Source organism: Triturus cristatus, chromosome 4_2 (genome assembly GCF_964204655.1).
Source record: "Triturus cristatus chromosome 4_2, aTriCri1.1, whole genome shotgun sequence".
Classification (NCBI taxonomy): Eukaryota; Metazoa; Chordata; class Amphibia; order Caudata; family Salamandridae; genus Triturus; species Triturus cristatus.
In genome coordinates, this window is record NC_140586.1 from 158,311,961 (window position 1) to 158,329,183 (window position 17,223).

Sequence of the window (17,223 nt, forward strand, 5' to 3'; positions counted from 1 at the left end):
AGACTACCAAATTTAGAATGTAGCCTTTATAGTTTAGACAGTGATTGCCATAAGGTAGGGTCTTTTGAATAGAAAATTACTGTTTTTATGTAACCACTTCTGTGGTTTTGTACATGGTAGACGCTATGGGAGTGTGCTGGCTGCAGACAGCTGTGTGCAATCTGCTTGTGAATCCAGCAGGTCAAACTCACCCTTTCATCCTTCTCAGGTTGATAAAAGAAATGCTATGGAGTTAAGTGTTACCAACACCTGCTTTATAGCTCTTAGAAACAAACAAGGTTGGAGTAGTGAATAAAAAAATTGGAGCAGTGAATTAAAAAACAATCTATGTATTTATCAGCCTAAACCTGAACTAACTATTTTCCAGTGTTGCTCCTGAGAAATACTATACAGAAAGGGTCCAGAAGCAAACACACGTGTAGTCGCAGATCCATGCCGTGATTCACGTGGCCTCCGTTGACTTACACCCACCTGCGCCCCTCGCACCCTCCTTTCTGACTACACAAATAAAAGATTAGGAGGAACAAAACAAATATGGCGTTCGGTGTTTTGCAGGCCCGATTTTCGCGCGTTCTTTTCTCTGCCATTCTGCTGACAACAATGGCGGGCTGCGATGGCGGATTTTAGCTCTGAATGAAAGGCCCGCCGCAGCGTTCTCATTGTACGGCATGAATATCGCCAGCGTTAGCCTTTACTTCATGAAGAACCCCCTGGTGCCCCCGGTACAACAAACTGGCTGAGTGAGCCAAAGTGGCAAAGTGCTGCCCTGACAGAAAACACCGGCTGGGCACGCGGCACCTCCCTCTGGGCGCGAACCCTTTGAGAGCCAGGCCGCAGTTTGTAGTGAAACGAATGTGCCCGCAGAACATCTGATTACAAAGGTAATTTAATTCCAGGAAATGTAATCAGAATTTAGCAGAAAAATAAAAATAGGTAGTAGAGAGTGTGCAGCAAGACGTCGGGAGGGGGGAAAATTACTCCCAAATTGATATTTGGCCTGTTAAGATGACTTGGAAGGACATCAACTCACAAACACGGAAGGGAAAATGAAAGTGAGATCCCACCCACTTTGTTTTGACCTAGATGACATCACAGGGCTTCTTAGCGCCTTCACAACATCCTATTTGTCGCTGAGACATTAGACTCAAAGACAAGGAATGGAAACAGCAAGTACACGTGCTCCTTAAATTCATGCTTGCTTTCTCCTACCCCCCCCCCCCAACCCCCATGACGCTCGAGGCTAGGAGTATGAATGGCCGTGCAAGGTGTACCAGAGGGGCAGGACAGGTGTACCAACAGATGTGTGTGGTGACATCATATGAACTCGAAAGCAGAGGCCATATCTGGCACAATGCGGATCAGAGTCTGGTAAGGGGGGGGCATTACTCTAGCACAGGACTCAGAAATAAGGTTTGCCCTTGTCACTGCACGTGTGCAAAGCATAACCAACTTGGAGACACTCTTCCCGATTCCAGAATCTTGCACGCACCTAAAAGGTGGAAAAGGAGCTACATGGATCTGGGACCCAGGTACAAGCACAGATGGAACTCATTGAACCAGTATAAGTGTGTATTTGAGACGGAATATCACGCCAACCGTCCTCATCAGGGGAAGCGTTTTGTTCAAATGAGAAAACGTCTTCAATCTATCATAAAAATATGGACGGGAAACACAGGTGCAATTGTGCATTATATCAACACCATTACACCTGAGGAATGAGCACGTGCGGACAATTGACCGGAGAGCATTCAGTGGTGAATACGAGCAACCTCGGGAATCTGCACATTCCCAAAGTGCAAAGTCCATGTGCATGGTGCATCTCTCTGCACAAGTCATAGGTATAAGTCCACAGTAGAATATGAGCTACTATCTGTTATGTCTAAACATCAACATTCTCGCCAAACTTCTTGGTTCCATTGTGAGATACTCAATCTCACATCCATTGTGATGTTATAATATTCTGTGCCCAAAAATATTAAAATGATAGAAAGGGCCTGGTGTCGTCTTGCCAGCCTATGACCACAAGCAGTAATTAAAAAATGGTACATTATGATGTTCTGATAAAGGGAAAATACATTAATTTTTTTAATTTATTGAAGGTATTTTTGAAGGGTAGACCTAACCGCAGAGGACAGAGGGGGTCTGTACAAAGCAAAAGGATACGTAACCAATGTGGTAATTGAGAGACATTCTAGTAATAGATTTTGCTTAAGTTCAACATATGGTCTGTCCTGTCCTACAGTATTTATGATTTCCATGATTCTTTCGAAGTTTTGCAATCTGCATTCCTTCTGCATAGCATTATCTGCGCACGAGGTTCTAGGAAGAAATCTGATGTTGGTTCCTTAATCAAGCCCACATAATAGTGTTTCCCCCAAAGCTGAGGAGACAGTGACCAAGCAGGCGTTTTTTTTTACAGAATTGATTTTAGAGTGGTTGAAAATAAGGTAGCCATGGTGATAACATGCTTCCAAAGGAGGCCGTTCCAGCAGTATCACTGCTTGCTTTGCAGTGTAGAAAAGTCCCTTTGTGGTAGGCTGGACATGTGATGACACTGACAGAAATGGCCGTCGGTCGGTTAAAAAGGTGCCATTGTCAGTAGCAAGCCACAAATAGGTGAATATTTTCGATCTGTTCCCTGCTCTCCAGATTTGGCTACAACACTTAGAAAGAGGGCCAGTGCAAAAACAGGAGAATATTGACAGAACATTGGTTGCATCGACTCAAAGAAACGAATGACAGCCAAGTTCTGGTATATTAAGGAACATCTGCGGGTTTGGGTATCTCTTCTAGAGTTCACGTCTTACATAAGGACTCCATGTTGAAAGAATTTCCTATTGTTCTCATTACTACGATGACAAAAGAGAGACATCTAATAAGCCTGTTTTAGAAAATTTAGTCCCAGCATAATTTTGCCCAAGCAATTTGCTGAGCTGGGGTTACCCTGCCACATCTTCAGAAAGAAATAATGTTTAGGGCATGTTCCATCGGTGTGAGATGCTCTCATTGGACCCCTTCTATGTGAGTCTTTAGGAGGAACAGTAAGCAAGTCATCCACGTCTCGACAGCACCTCTCCCCAGAAGACCCAAAGGAGAAGACAAAATGCAAAGGAAATACTCCAGATAACATCACTGCGAGAATATGATGTCAGCCTCCTCAGTGGAGCACATTGGGCGACCTTGTAATTAAAAATAGTAACTGGCTAAAGTTTCTGGCAGAGTAACACTGTCCAGGAGTCCTATTCAGCAATTGTAACAGGTCATGGAAATTCCTTCCGGACCTCTTGAAAACCCATATATAGCAAAGAGATTTGTCTACAGAGTAAATTACAATGGGCACAAAAGAGATATATTTTAACCTAACATGAAACAATAAAGGTGTTCTTGGGTTATCCACTGAAATGTGTAGAAACTGTTTAGAAATATCATTTTTTTCCAGAACCCATTTACATAAAGCCATTAAAAGTCTGTTGGTATTCCCCAAGCAAGATAGTAGTTCTCCAGAGGCCAATGTCACCAACAATGTGGGAATGTTTCATTGAAGATTTAGGAACAATAATTTGACTCTTACAGGGAAATTTCAAACACAGGAAGAATGTGCAATTCTTAGTGTTGGGCAAAAAGGCTGTTTCCTGAGCAAATTCTGAAAGAACTTTTAAATAACTTCACCTTATACCCCAATGAGCCCCTATAAGTCAGGGAACGCAATCTCCACAAGTTCTCATTGAATGTTTTCTAAATACCCCTTAATTATTTTGGTAATTAACAACTCAACGTTTCTAAAGGCATTGGATGGGGTGTTTCAACATATAAACTTTAATCTCAGCTCTGGGGAATGGTTGAGTATTTACCTTTATCGATTTAATGCTGACTCATTGGGTCTTATAGTTGTCAGCACAGTGGGAAACGTGTCCTTTATCTATAAGAATAAATGAGTAACCAGAAGAATGAAAAGAATGGATTAAAAGGAATGTGAAGATACACAAAGTAATGTACTAGAGAAATATTGACCGATAACACCGCCCAGAAAGGTGAGACAGAACAAATCTAACAAATAAATAAAAGCATTGCCTCTTGTTGGAATATTATACTCTACTCTAATTAAGAAGGTTATTGTGTTAATTGGTATTTATTCTGATGTATTTGTGTTAATTAAAATACAATACAAGTTACAAAAATGTCTTCTATTCTAAACTTTGCTGAGCTTTAAGTACCAAATTGTTATGCTCCAAGTGAACGCTTGCCTTCACAATCCACAATAAGCCCTTATAATCCTGGAGGCACCCCCATTTTTAGAGTATGATCCTGAAATCAGCAACCATTGACCATTATTTCCCTGTAACACCAAATAAAGCCCAGATTCGTGAATATCACCTTGTCCTCAGTGAACGTCAAGGGAATCCCGTCCCTTCTAAGCTACAGTGAGCTCCCAAAGTCTGACTGCAGTGCATCACTGTTTGACTGGACCTTTTAGACTTGTAATCTGAGATGAGCCTCCACATCCCATGAAGACGTCTGGGAATTGAGAAGGCAAGCGAGGAGGACAACACTCTGTGGTAAATTAGACTTGGTTCGAAGATAACTTTGAGGTACAGTATGGCATGCTCCAAGGGCTGTACATTTTACAGTCACTTGGGCCACACCAGTTAGTAGTAACCTCCATTCCCAGCATAGCCGCAGTGCTCTGGGCTCTTGTGCAGTCAGGGTATGGAATTGAAGCAGTGAGGCTGTTGTCGGTACAAGGTTTCATTCCAAACAATGTTGCTTTTACTTTTAGTTCTCAATCTGTCTTGCTCTGTTGCCACCTCAGATGCTAGAGATGTAGACAAGGAATAGCAGGAGTGACTGCCTACCGCCAACACTGGCGCCACCGACAGACAAATGCTGAGGTTGTTGTGCCTCGAAACGCAAAGACCAAGAAGTGGGTCTCCAGATCTCTAGTAGTGTGGATCCAGTGTCAGGATCACACAGGCCTCAGGATGGTTAACTCCTAGATGGACCCATGTTTCCACCACCTTCTACTGCTTCTCCACAGTGATCTTTGCTTTTTGAGTCATGCAGCAATGCTGCTACATAAGGTTTTAGTTCTGGAACCAAGTTAGAAACGTGTTCATTATACGACCAAGGTCGTCCATTGTCTTGTAGTCCTAGCCATGGGTGTCAGGTGCGACAGAAACTGCTCGGGCAGAGGCGACCAACCTGTGTTGCGATATCTTACTTCTTAGCTCCTCCTTTGGAAAGAGTCACACATCGCAGAGGGGTTTCATAGGTATCTGGAAGAGTTCCTGGCAGAATCTCCCCCATTCCCAATCAAAAGGACTGGGTTGACGTGTGATTCATTCTTTCCCAGCACTTTCAGCCTTTCACATCTCCCCATGACTAGTCGCACCTCCGGCCAGATACCAACACCTACATATACAATGTAATAGCACTGAAAAACAGATGGTGTATGCCAGTGGTTCTTAACCTTTTGACCTCTGTGGACCCCCACTTAATCATTACTGAAATCCAAGAACCCCCACTCAATCACTATTGGTTTCTGGGGACCTCCACTAAGTCATTATTGGAGTTCGGGGACCCAGGTCTAAGCAATTTTGTTCATTTGAACCACAAAGAAAAAAACTAAAAAATCTAAATTTTAATTTTATTAGAAGGTTGAAGCTGTTCTAAATTCAATTGAGGCCATCCATTGCCCATATTATATTCTGTTGGATTCGCTTGCACTGCTCCCGCAAATAAGTAGGAGGATGCCAACTTAAGGTTTATAAGGTTTCAAATTCCTTCACATTTACAGAATGTTTTAAAATTGTCTGTTTTAGATTTTAATGTTTATTTATATAACCCTTAATGATCTGTTCATATTAATTCATTTTCTAAGAAGTCGCAGACCCCCTCTGTAGGCTTCACAAACCTCTAGAAGTCCCTGGACCACAGGTTAAGAACCACTGGCATGAGTTTTTCAGTTTTTTTACCTCTGAACTTTACATTCATGCTCCATTTGCCTTGAATCTTACCTAGAGAGCATCTTAAAACTACTCTGTCAACTCCAGCAACCTAGCAGAGCATTTGCAGAACAAGTGTTGCAGGTAACCTGTGTCTATCTTCATTAGTAGATTAGTAGAAAGGGTCTGGGAAGTTGTCCCACACAGTTCGAAGATAATCAGAGGCGCCAAAAAAGTGGGTCAATTCTTGAAAAGAAGCCATGAGCCCAGGCTTGGAGACAGTTCTGTGGCCATAAATGAACAATACAGCCGCTCAGATCTTTTGCAGCTGTGAAGTTGCGATCTCTTTGATAAATTACAAATACAGCGATTACTATGCAGGGTAGCAGTGACCTCCAAACCCATCTGCACAGGAATTACATCACATCCATTAATGGCATTCCGTAATTTACAGGCAGAGTGTAATTCCACCCAGTTTAAAAATGTCAACCAATAAGAAGCCTAACAAATATTTTTCCAGTGCTATAAAAAAAACACAAAACGTTTTTATGGATTCTGTCATGGTCATCTGGGTACATTTGCAAGCCTCTGGGCCTTAAAATGTAGTATTACACCACTGGAACCAACTCCCTGACGCCACCTAATGTAGTTATGGGGCCCTACCATGAAAGCAATTATTTTTTATTATATTACATGTGTAGGTGCCAAACGGTACAAACTAGTATTGTACTGTGAGAGTCGCTTTGTTGAGAAAAGTCGAGGTGCGGGAGCCAGACCCACCTTTCTGGGAAGTGGCATTTTTTGTGTTCATAGCACGTCACATCAGCACTTCTCTGGGAACTGAGAACTTTTTGGTAGAGCTTGTATATGAATATTTTGGCATATATTTAAGGCAGGGAAGTGGCAATAATGCTCTACCTATATTTTTAAAGTTTAGACTCTTTGTTAAATAATATTCTACGAGTTTTTAAAAGGTTTTGTGCCACTTTAATAAAAAAAAATAATACTGCGAAAGTAATCACAGAATTTGGCACACTCTATAACAAAAAATGTGCCTTTATAAGAAAGTCTGTACTTCCTGGAACAATTCTGTGCTTCTTCTGTAGGGAATTCTGTACAATTCTTTTAAATAAATAATTAAACGCTCAATTTTTAAGAGGTCAGAGTATTTTAACGAAACGCAGCTTTTCAAAGTATTCTGTGCTTTATTTTTAGGGAAATATTGGTATTCCTACCTTGAATAACATACGGCTGCACAAGAGGTAGTAAACCTGAGAAAATAGAACCATTTCGCATATTTTTCTGCAAAAAGTGAAGCCCTGTTCTACTTATATCTGCACCAAACAGACCTTTTCTCATGGGACCAAGTCTGCAAAAGTCCAGCGTCGACTGGGAGCCTGGAATTCGTGTGCAGATAATGTACCCCACCATGCTTGAGTGGCTTGGATTGGGGCTCCGCTGTCCGCTCGCGAGAACTAACGAGCTCTACCCGGGTGTCTTTAGCCAGGCGCGCGTGATGCCTTCAAAGGCTTTACAGTCGGACGGCCGGAGGCCTGATCACAACTGACACACTGCTTTATAGTCAGAGGTGGGTAACTGAATCATGGACGCCTGCCTTCCTGGCAGTGAGTGGGTTAAACTCAAATGCTGCTGTAACCACCGTCCCACCCCCAGAGAGGCACGTGTCACATCCCCGGCCTGTTATAAATGCTCGCCCACACTCTAAATACAAGTTGGGGGGGAACACGTCGAGGAAGACTGTCGCTTTCTGTCTCCACGTCTCTATTTTGCTGCAGGGTACCCCCCCTTTGTCTCTAGTTTCCTGTTTTTTGCCCCCTTTCGTTCCTCCTTCTTTTTTGAAACACACATTCTACTCCCTCAGTTGTCTTAAAGGCATCCCAAAATGTGGGAGTTTCGCTCATCCTCATTTTGGCGGGCGGTGTTTGCGGAGTTCTTTGGCACCATGTTCTATGTCTTCTTCGGTCTGGGGGCATCACTCAAGTGGGTTGCCGGGCCAGTCAATGTGCTCAATGTGGCGTTGGCCTTCGGCCTAGCCTTAGCCACCTTGGTCCAGGCCGTGGGCCACGTAAGCGGTGCCCATGTCAACCCCGCTGTCACCATCGCCTTCCTCATCGGCTCCCAGATGTCACTCTTTCGGGCCTTCTTCTACATCGCTGCCCAGCTTCTCGGAGGCGTGGCAGGCGCCGCCGTGCTGTATGGTGTCACCCCTCCCACCATCCGGGGCAACTTGGCTCTCAATACGGTAAATATGAAACTACTGGCGCCTGCGCTACTGTCGTTTCAACAAGAGGAAAGTCAGAGATGCAAATAGTTTTGAGAAGGCCTACTGATTAAGCAGTTGCTTACGGGAAGTGGAGACTTGGGGCCAGAAAATCTGAAGCGCTATATTGCGCGAGGGTAAAACAATGCTTAGTGTTGTGTTTACAAGGAGAAGCATGCCAATGATGTCATTAGCACTGTTCATTCAAAAGTGTAGCTTTTGCCTTACACTTTTGATTGCACCATGATGCACAGGGGAGTGAGTGGTGTCTTGCATGAGATTTGTACTCAAGGGCAACCTCCAGAACAAATTTCTTTGCATACAATAACGACGTTTTGGCGCTACACAACACAAAGCAGCTTTTAGATGCATCCATTGTCAACTTTTCTTTCCTTAAAAAAAGTTTGAGTGGGACAGTTAATTTACTGTGCAATTTGTGCTGCTTGGCACCTCATAGCATAGCTTTGAGTCACGCGAGCACCGGCACAAGCGTATAATAAATCTTGACCTTAGTTTTTAGTTCCACCTGCCCCACTTGACCAGATTCTTTCCTCTTGGGAAAATCAAGTGTTTTTTATTGCCTTACATGTCCCTAATTTGGAGCACTGGCAAACGGATGATCACAACATTTTAAGAATACTAAGAAACTTATTTAGAGTGAAAAGATCATACTAGTTATGTGCACGAAACTGATTTCTACTGGTCTATCAATTTTGGCATGCTCAAACTCTAGCGGTAAAGGTCCTTGTAAAATCGACTGGACTATTTCACCTCCATATATCTTCAACTTCCTGCTTATCAGAAACGAAGATTGCTACTGATCCAGATTTGCTCTCTTAGAATTGTGCTGGGCCTTAAAGCTCAAAATCATATCTATGCTGCTTTATGACAACTTTAGTGGTTACCAGTGAAGCAACACATTTTATTCAAATCCATCTGATTGGTTCATAAAGTAGTATATATGCCTTAGGTTTCTCCTTTACGCACTATATTCTAAAGTCGCTCACTGAGATCAGCTAACCATAAACTCTTAAAGGTTCCTAAATGTGGCCACAAGACAGTTGGCCGCAAAGTATTTTCTGTAATGACTGCTAAACATTGGATTTCTCTGCAATTGCAGCTGCGATCTGAAACAAGTCTTCTGAATTTTAGTAAATTGCTGAAAACGTGGCTTTTCCCAAATTACCAGTAGGGATTCCATAATCAATTATCTGTCATATTTTACTGTGGCCCTTGTGCAATGAATTTTAGGTCCTCTAACACCAAGAACCCCTGTTTTGTGTGTACGTTGCACCTAACAAATCTCATTAATAATAAATAAAGCAATTTTAGCAATCTGAGATGCAGTAAAAACCCCATTACTCAAAGCAAAAAATAAGTGAGTAAATCCCATCAGAAAAATTCTATCAATCAGCAGGTGTTACCACCTGAATCAGTGGTGTGCTCTGAATTGGGCACTATCAATTCAAAACTGCATAGATCTACTGGGAGTATATTGGAAGGCAAATCTGCATGATTTTGAATGTTATTGTGCTTTTGCGCAAAGCCCACCATTTTGGTATAGATCAGCAATTGATTGAATGCTTGCAAAAAAAGGGTAAAATATGTATATTTTTCTCCAGGAAAAACACAGAACTCTAGGCTTAAGTCATAATTGCCATAACACCACCTTCTGTAGATGCATTGACTTGCCTGCCATCATTTTGGACAGGAAATGAGTAAAGAGAGATAATTGACAAAAACAAAATATATCTATTGGTTAGATCCTACAATTGGTCCAAGTAACGGCACAAATAAGCACAGAGTTTGGTACAATTGAGTGAGATTGCTAATAAAGAGGTTTTTAATCATTTAGAATGTTTAGGTCTGGCATTAGCTAAGACCTTTTGATTTTACTAAAATTATAATTATCCTTATAATATACATACTTTTGGTGGCTTTCCGCCAGCCCTCTTCTTGTATTTGTCTGTTGTGTCATTCACAATTTTCTTCCGCCCACTACTGCATGCAGCATGGGGCGATGGTGTAGCCCACAACAGACATTGGCTCCCTTCACTGTGAGTGAAGGTAGTTATTGGTTCCCTTCACTGTGAGTGAAGGATGGTATCCTGCTCTTTCACAAGAAGCACACCAACACCAAAAGTAGTTCCCTTCAGTTTCAAGGATTATAGCAATGTGGTCTTTTGGAAATCAAAAATAGTTTTGCTTTTAGCCAATGTTTTTTTTTTAATACGATGAGGGCGCAGCAGCTCTCCCAACAGCAAAGCTTTAAAAAAATATGTGAAAGCAAGTATAAACAAAGCCAAAGGGCAGGCAGTCAAACCCAGACCTATAAGCTTTGCAGTTTTTTACTGCTGTATCATCTACATCTAAGTTTCATAACCTGCGTGCTTCAATAGTCATTGCCTCTTGACGCTGTTTATACAGCACTGTTTTTGGTAGGCCAACTGGTGAGTGTTTCGGATGCAGCTGTGCACGATTCTAATACTTCAATTACAAGTAATGAGTGAAAGTCCAGTAAGTGGGATGATGAGGATTATTATAAGGGTCAAAATTCCAAGTTTAGCAGTGAGGATCGCACCCCAGCAACTTCCTTCTGCTAGATTTTGTCAGGAAAAACCTGGCTAAGTTTATCAGGGGAAAAAAATGGACAGAAAAAAGGCAAAACATCTGGAATTCGGAGCAGTAAACCCCATTTCTGCATCTTATGCATCATTCCAACCTAAAAAACTCAGAATAGTACGTATTCACTGCATGCAGTATATACGTATTGCCCCTTTCCTGCACAACATGTAAATGTAGTCTAATCAAATGTAGTAGTCGCTGGGCAGCCATGTGGATATCATAAGGGACTGTGGCAGGCACACTACAGGGTAAACTCTGCCGGAGCTCACTACAACAGACATGTTTGACATTAGTAGTTTAGAGATGATCAACTTTGGACAGGCCATGTTGTGAGAAGGTATTAAGAGCAGCCAGTCGAGCATGCAGCACTGAATAAGTAGGAGCCAGGCTGCACAGCGATCTGTGCTTGAGAAGTCTAGATGTCCAAGTCTTCTGAAGTTATGCTCCTCCATGGAATTGTAATTATTTTTTGATAAGCATAAACAATGGAGGTGTTCTGCATAACTTCCATAAGAAACCATTATCAGTACAGGTTTTGAAATTTGGTTATTCACTATCAAGGGACGACTGTTATACCACCTTCTTCCCAGAAGGTTGTGAGTTGGTGAGTGGCGGTCCGCTGTCGTGCTGGCCTGACCTGCCTCTTTCGAGACTCCACATACCCAACTTAATTGTGGGAGTACATGTTTAAAATATTGGATCAAGAGCAGGCAGGGGTTTCAGAGAGTGGTGAAGGAGGTGACAGAGCACCAGGGATTGCCTTTTTAAAAAAAAAAATATTAGGACAGGTGGCGAGGTTGTTATTGAGGGTGTCGTGGAAGGGTGGCTGGACGCCAGGTATATTATGTGTATTTTGGGGGCAGTCGTGGTTACCAGTGAGGGTATGGTGGGATGGAGTGTTTTGGGGAAGGGAAGGTTGTTCATAAGGATGAGGGTGGGTGTCAAGACATCAGGTATATGTTATTTTTAAAGTACAATGGGTAGAAAGTTGAAGGAGGTCATGTTGTGCCTGACTTCCCCAGAACTCCTGAACTCCTCTTTCATAGGATCAGTTGCACCAGGGAAGAGGGGTTGGGGGGCATAAATAACTTAAAATTGTTGATGGGTGTTTGGCAATAGCTTGGATTTTTCCACCTCAGGATTCCAAGACACAGCTAGATAATAAAAACCTGCTCTAATATTTTTGATGTTACTACAAAACGGTTGCGGAAAAGGACCTAGATATTGGCGGCTGCCCATGTATAACTCCACTTGCCTTCCACCTGGGGGTGCCTACTGGACATTTTTATCAGCATGTTGAGATAGTAACATGGCGTACATGGTATAAAAACATGATGAGATAATACATAATGAAAACAAATATGACTGATTTAGGTGATAGGAGAAATGGGTGAATCAGGCCAGATTTAAAAAGGATAAAAATTATTTAACTAAAACCAACTCCGCGCTGTATTCTTGACCAATTAATACAAGGGTGGCCTCCAAGGAAAGTTTCAAGTTATATTGTCACTTTATTGTTATCTTTCTCGTTCATTCTCTCCTTTCTGCCTTTCTCTCTCATGCTCTGGGATAAAGTGGGATATTAAAAAATAATTCTTGGTTTCCAAAAATCAGTGTTGTTGTCTACCACCTGCAACCACCGGCACAAATTAAGCACAGCAGACACCGCTGCATCCCTTCCCCAGCCACCTACCCAAGCTATCATCCTGGACAAGTAATGTGAGGGGTGAGAAGAGGGTGATGTGGCAGCACCAAAGTACAGTGGGGGACCTGCCGACTGTAGTTAACAACAGTTGGCAAGAATATGAACCTTCAATAATGGCTTCCTATGGAATGCAATGTACCGTGTACCGTATACAAAATGAGTATTTGTATAGTCTTCCCATAGATAGCCACGCCAGTAAGCACCAACACCTGATCAAACAAGTTACTAAATTACTAAATTACACAACTACAAAAACCCTTGCTTTGTAAGCACACCTTTAGAAACAGGGAGATTACTAATTGTACACTGGCCAAAGTGCTAATGTGCCGTCGGTCATATGTCTAGGTGCAGCTCCTTCAGAACACCTTGAGACACTATAAGCATGCAGAACTGCCAAAATATACTTCGCATAGTCACGTAAGTGGAGAAAGCATTGTGCTTCGAATGGTAAGCACTAGAAGTTGATTCTCTATTGTGGTCCCAGAAGGCCTCAAATCCCATGTACTATACGCAGGTAAATTGCACGGGGGATCTCAGACGAAGTAATCCTATGGTCTGGGGCAGGCCTCTATAACCTTTTCTATACTAAGAGCTACTTATGTTCAATAACTATCACCCTGAGCTACTAACCCACATTATTAGTGTTACAAAGGTGATCACTTCAGACAAGCAGGGCTTAATTTGAGCCGGTGGTTTCCGGTGCTTGCACCAGCACTTGATCGTCAACACCGGTGGTTATAGTACGTACCCGACCCAAAGGTATTGGATCGTTTTTCATGAGCACCAGTTAAGGACTTATTCATTTTTGCTAGGCATAGGGAGATTAAGTGATTTGCCAAGAATAAAAGAATTTTTGAGTCTGTGCCGAGACTCCAACCTGATTCCCCAGCTCCAAAATCGGCAGTTCTGGCTGTTACGCCACATCATCATCATCTCCCCACTTGTAGGATTTCATGCTTAGTAGTTTATTCTGTTATAGGCGGCGCTAATAGGAGCAATGGGCTGGTGCAAGCTGCCACCTGACGAGAGCCCAGGTACTTATGTTTTTTACCAATTAACCACTGCAGATAAGATTTCATTACTGGCCCCAGCATGTAGAGTTACTACCAGTGATGACTTCAGTTCTTCAGGCGAGGTCACCAGCAACAATATCAAAAAAAGATTTCTCAATTTTAATGTTGAATGCTTCTGTATCATATAACAGTCCTATACACAATGCCCACGGCACCTAAGAAAGAATGTCAGTGATAAAACTCCCCATCGCAGCATGAATTACCATTTCAATATCAGCCTGAAATATTTTTTTTCTGCAAACATCAGCCCTCAGTTCTAAGAATACACACATTTTACTTTTAAATACATCCTTTTCAATTTTGGAAACATACGTAATTCAACCAGACAATAGCTTTTCATATACCTAGGAAGGCTACGCAATAGGGGAACTATTCACAGTTAGCTGGAAAGCTACCAGTAGCTGGAGAGCTACTCAGTGGAGAACCCTGGTCTCAGGGTTTCTGAGGCAAATGCCCTGACTTGGTACCTTGGGAATATTGGGGTGACCCATATGGGGGACTGAGCCGTAGTTTGTCTCTTTTGGTTGTGATGTAGCTGAGTCAGCTCTTCTCAGCTCATACCTTGTTCTGTAGCTGCTGCCTTCTGCTAAAGAAAGGCCCACGTCTATACTAGAAAGCACAGAAATTAGAATTTGAGTAAACTGGGTCTACCTCCTTCCGAGGATCCCTGCTTGGATTAGGAGACCTGAGGATTTTAGGGGTTGGGCAGTGCAGTGTTTAAAAGGAGGACTCTTGTAAATTTGGAACATAACCCAATGGGACGATGTCTTTGGGTATTCTGAGGCAAACAAATCATTGTCATTCTAGGATCCAGATGCCAGGTTGTGACATCTCTGCTAGGCTTGGAACTGAACAGTAATATCAGTCTAGGAATACAAGGAACATATCTGACATCAACCCTGGAACATGGTACTGGCATGCTGGACTGTGACTTCACTCCAAGCGCCTTGGCATAGACTGTAAATCCAGTCAGCGAAAATGTTACACCATGAAAAGACTCTGGGAAACAGGTTTCAGACATTGACATCACTCCAGGCAACTGGTATCAGACTGTGACATTACACGAGGAAGCTGTTATCTGACTGAGATATAACTCCAAGAATTTGGTGTCAGACAATGAAAGCACTCTAGGAAGTTGATATTCAACTCTGACATCACTCCGGTAACCTTGTATCAAACTATGATATCTGTTAGGGGTTTTCTAACAATATCACTGTGGGAAGCTGGCATCAGTCAGTAGTATCACTCCAGGAAACTGGTATCAGACCGGGACATAACTCAGGGAAACTGATATTGGATTATTACATAACTCCCAGAACTTGACATTTAACTAAGACATCCCATGTAGAATCCTGGTATCATATTATGACATTACTAAGCACCATTGCAGAACAACAGCGGCAGACCTTGACATCATCTGGTGAAAGTCAACAAGTTCATTCCAGGAATGTGACATAAGACTGTGACAATCTACAAGCAAACAGGCAATTGAGGTCATATAGCAAATTCATTCTAAGACCCCCAAACCACATCACACCTGATGTCAGACTGTAACATCACTATGGAAACCAAATGTCAGTCTCTGACAACACTCTAGAAACCAGATATCAGACTTTGATATCAGTCCAGGAAACTGAAGTCAGATTGTAACATCACTCCAGAAACCACATATCATACTTTGACATCACTCAGAGAACCTGTCGTTAGACTGTAATGTTACTCCAGAAACCAGATCTCAGACTCTGACATCACCCCCAGAACCTGCATTTAGACTGTAACATAACTAAAGAAAACAGATATAAGACTCTGACATCACGCCAGAAAAATAGATGCCAGATCTCAGACTCTGACATCACACCAGGAACCTGTGGTTAGACTGTAACATCACAACCATATATCCGACTCAGACATCACCCCCAGAACCTGCAGTTAGACTATAACATAGCTAAAGAAACCAGATATCAGACTCTGACATCACTCTAGGAAAACAGATAATAGACTCAAGCCAGATAGCAGCCTCTGGCATCACCCAGGAAACAGATATCAGACTCTGACATCACTCCAGAATAACCGATAACAGACTCAGGACAGATATCTGCCTCTGGCATCACCCCAGGAACCAGATATCAGACTCTGACATTACTCCAGGAACCTGTACTTAGACTGTAACATTACACCAAAAACCATGTATCAGACTCAGAGCAAAATACACACAATTGGTGGACGGAATGCAGAACAAATCAAAACATTCTCCCCCAGTCAAGAGATCTGGGTTAAATCCATCATTATTTTGCTCACCATGCCACCCCAGTGTGGGCCTGGCCATATGCAAATCAGTCTTGACCCTGTGCCTCATGGGAACAGTCCAGCCCGAACGGCCAAAGCATGTCCTCCCTGGAAGGAAACAAGCATCCTTGGACCGGTTTCGGGACAGTAAAACATCTCTATAACAACCCCTCATCAGCCAGGATAGCTTGATTCCAGTGGCACAGTGAGCCCGGGGCTCAGAGCAGACATACGACTCTGACATCACTCCAAGGACCTGTTCTCAGAAGGTGCCATCGCTCCTCGACCACGATATCAGGCAGTGATAGGACACCTGGCATCCGGTATCGGCATTAGGTAGCACAGCCCTCTCTATCGAAATGTCGTAAAGAACTTCTATGACAACAACAAACTATGTTTCACAGAAAATTATAAAAGCACCGTTAAAATCCGGCAGAAACGTAGAACTAGGGAAAGCATTACATTATGAACCTGAAATTATGCTCACTCACTCTTGCACAAGGAAGGACTTACCAACGTGCAGGGGTTTCTTCAGCAACAGTGCAAACAAGTACGAAATCCCTACTATTGAACATGAAAACTGAACACATAAAAAAATGCCATTTCCACCTTTCATGGGGCATCACCAGACGAGGAGGGACTCTTGGCATAAAATCGGCTGTTGGTGCAGCTGAGGCGCAAGCAGCACGTGGCACACGTAGCACAAGGCGCAAAGTGTTTGACTCGTGGGTGCGTGATGACGTGTTGGGCTTCCAGTTCTAGGATCGAATCTCCAGTTCTAGGATCGAATCTCCAGCCGAACGACGGTTCCACAACGGTTGGAGATTGGATTCCGGTGCGGGTAGATGTGCGTAGGTGGGCTCTTTGTACGTATACGAATACAAGAACAATTAATGAAGACAGAGGTCATCAGAGCTATTTTAATAACGGAATACTGCTCAGACAGGCTTAGTGTGAAGTGGGGCGTGCCTAATGCGGAGCGAACTTGCTGACGAAGCGACGGATGTGACCACAGAACAAGTGACAACATCAGCTGTGAGTGTGACACCGGGTGTCTGGTGCTCAGGGCCATCATTGACCATTTAGCTCATAATACTGGGATTAATTATCCTTCCTCTAGGTACGCTTCGTTTTGACAGGAGATGGGTCCTGGGACTGTGGCACAGGGAGATAAAGTGGTGTGTGCATGGTCGAACAGTAAAGTCGGTCAGAGCTAGGAGTACAACACAGGCAGCTCCACAGCCAATAGTGTCAACATTAGGGCACATCTTCTCTTCTCCCAAGCATGCACTGTGTGCGTCAGGTCAAGTT

General features: G+C 42.9%; 1 protein-coding gene across 1 annotated transcript in view; it reads left to right on the top strand.

Moving 5' to 3' along the window:
- The first annotated feature begins 7,686 nt into the window (after positions 1–7,686).
- MIP (major intrinsic protein of lens fiber) overlaps positions 7,687–17,223 on the top strand; it is a 33,115-nt gene continuing 23,578 nt past the window's right edge. Inside the window, exon 1 of the mRNA XM_085600890.1 lies at positions 7,687–8,205. Within this exon, the coding sequence (XP_085457016.1) occupies positions 7,846–8,205 (360 nt within the window). The 5' untranslated portion in view covers positions 7,687–7,845. The remainder of the gene's footprint in view (positions 8,206–17,223) is intronic.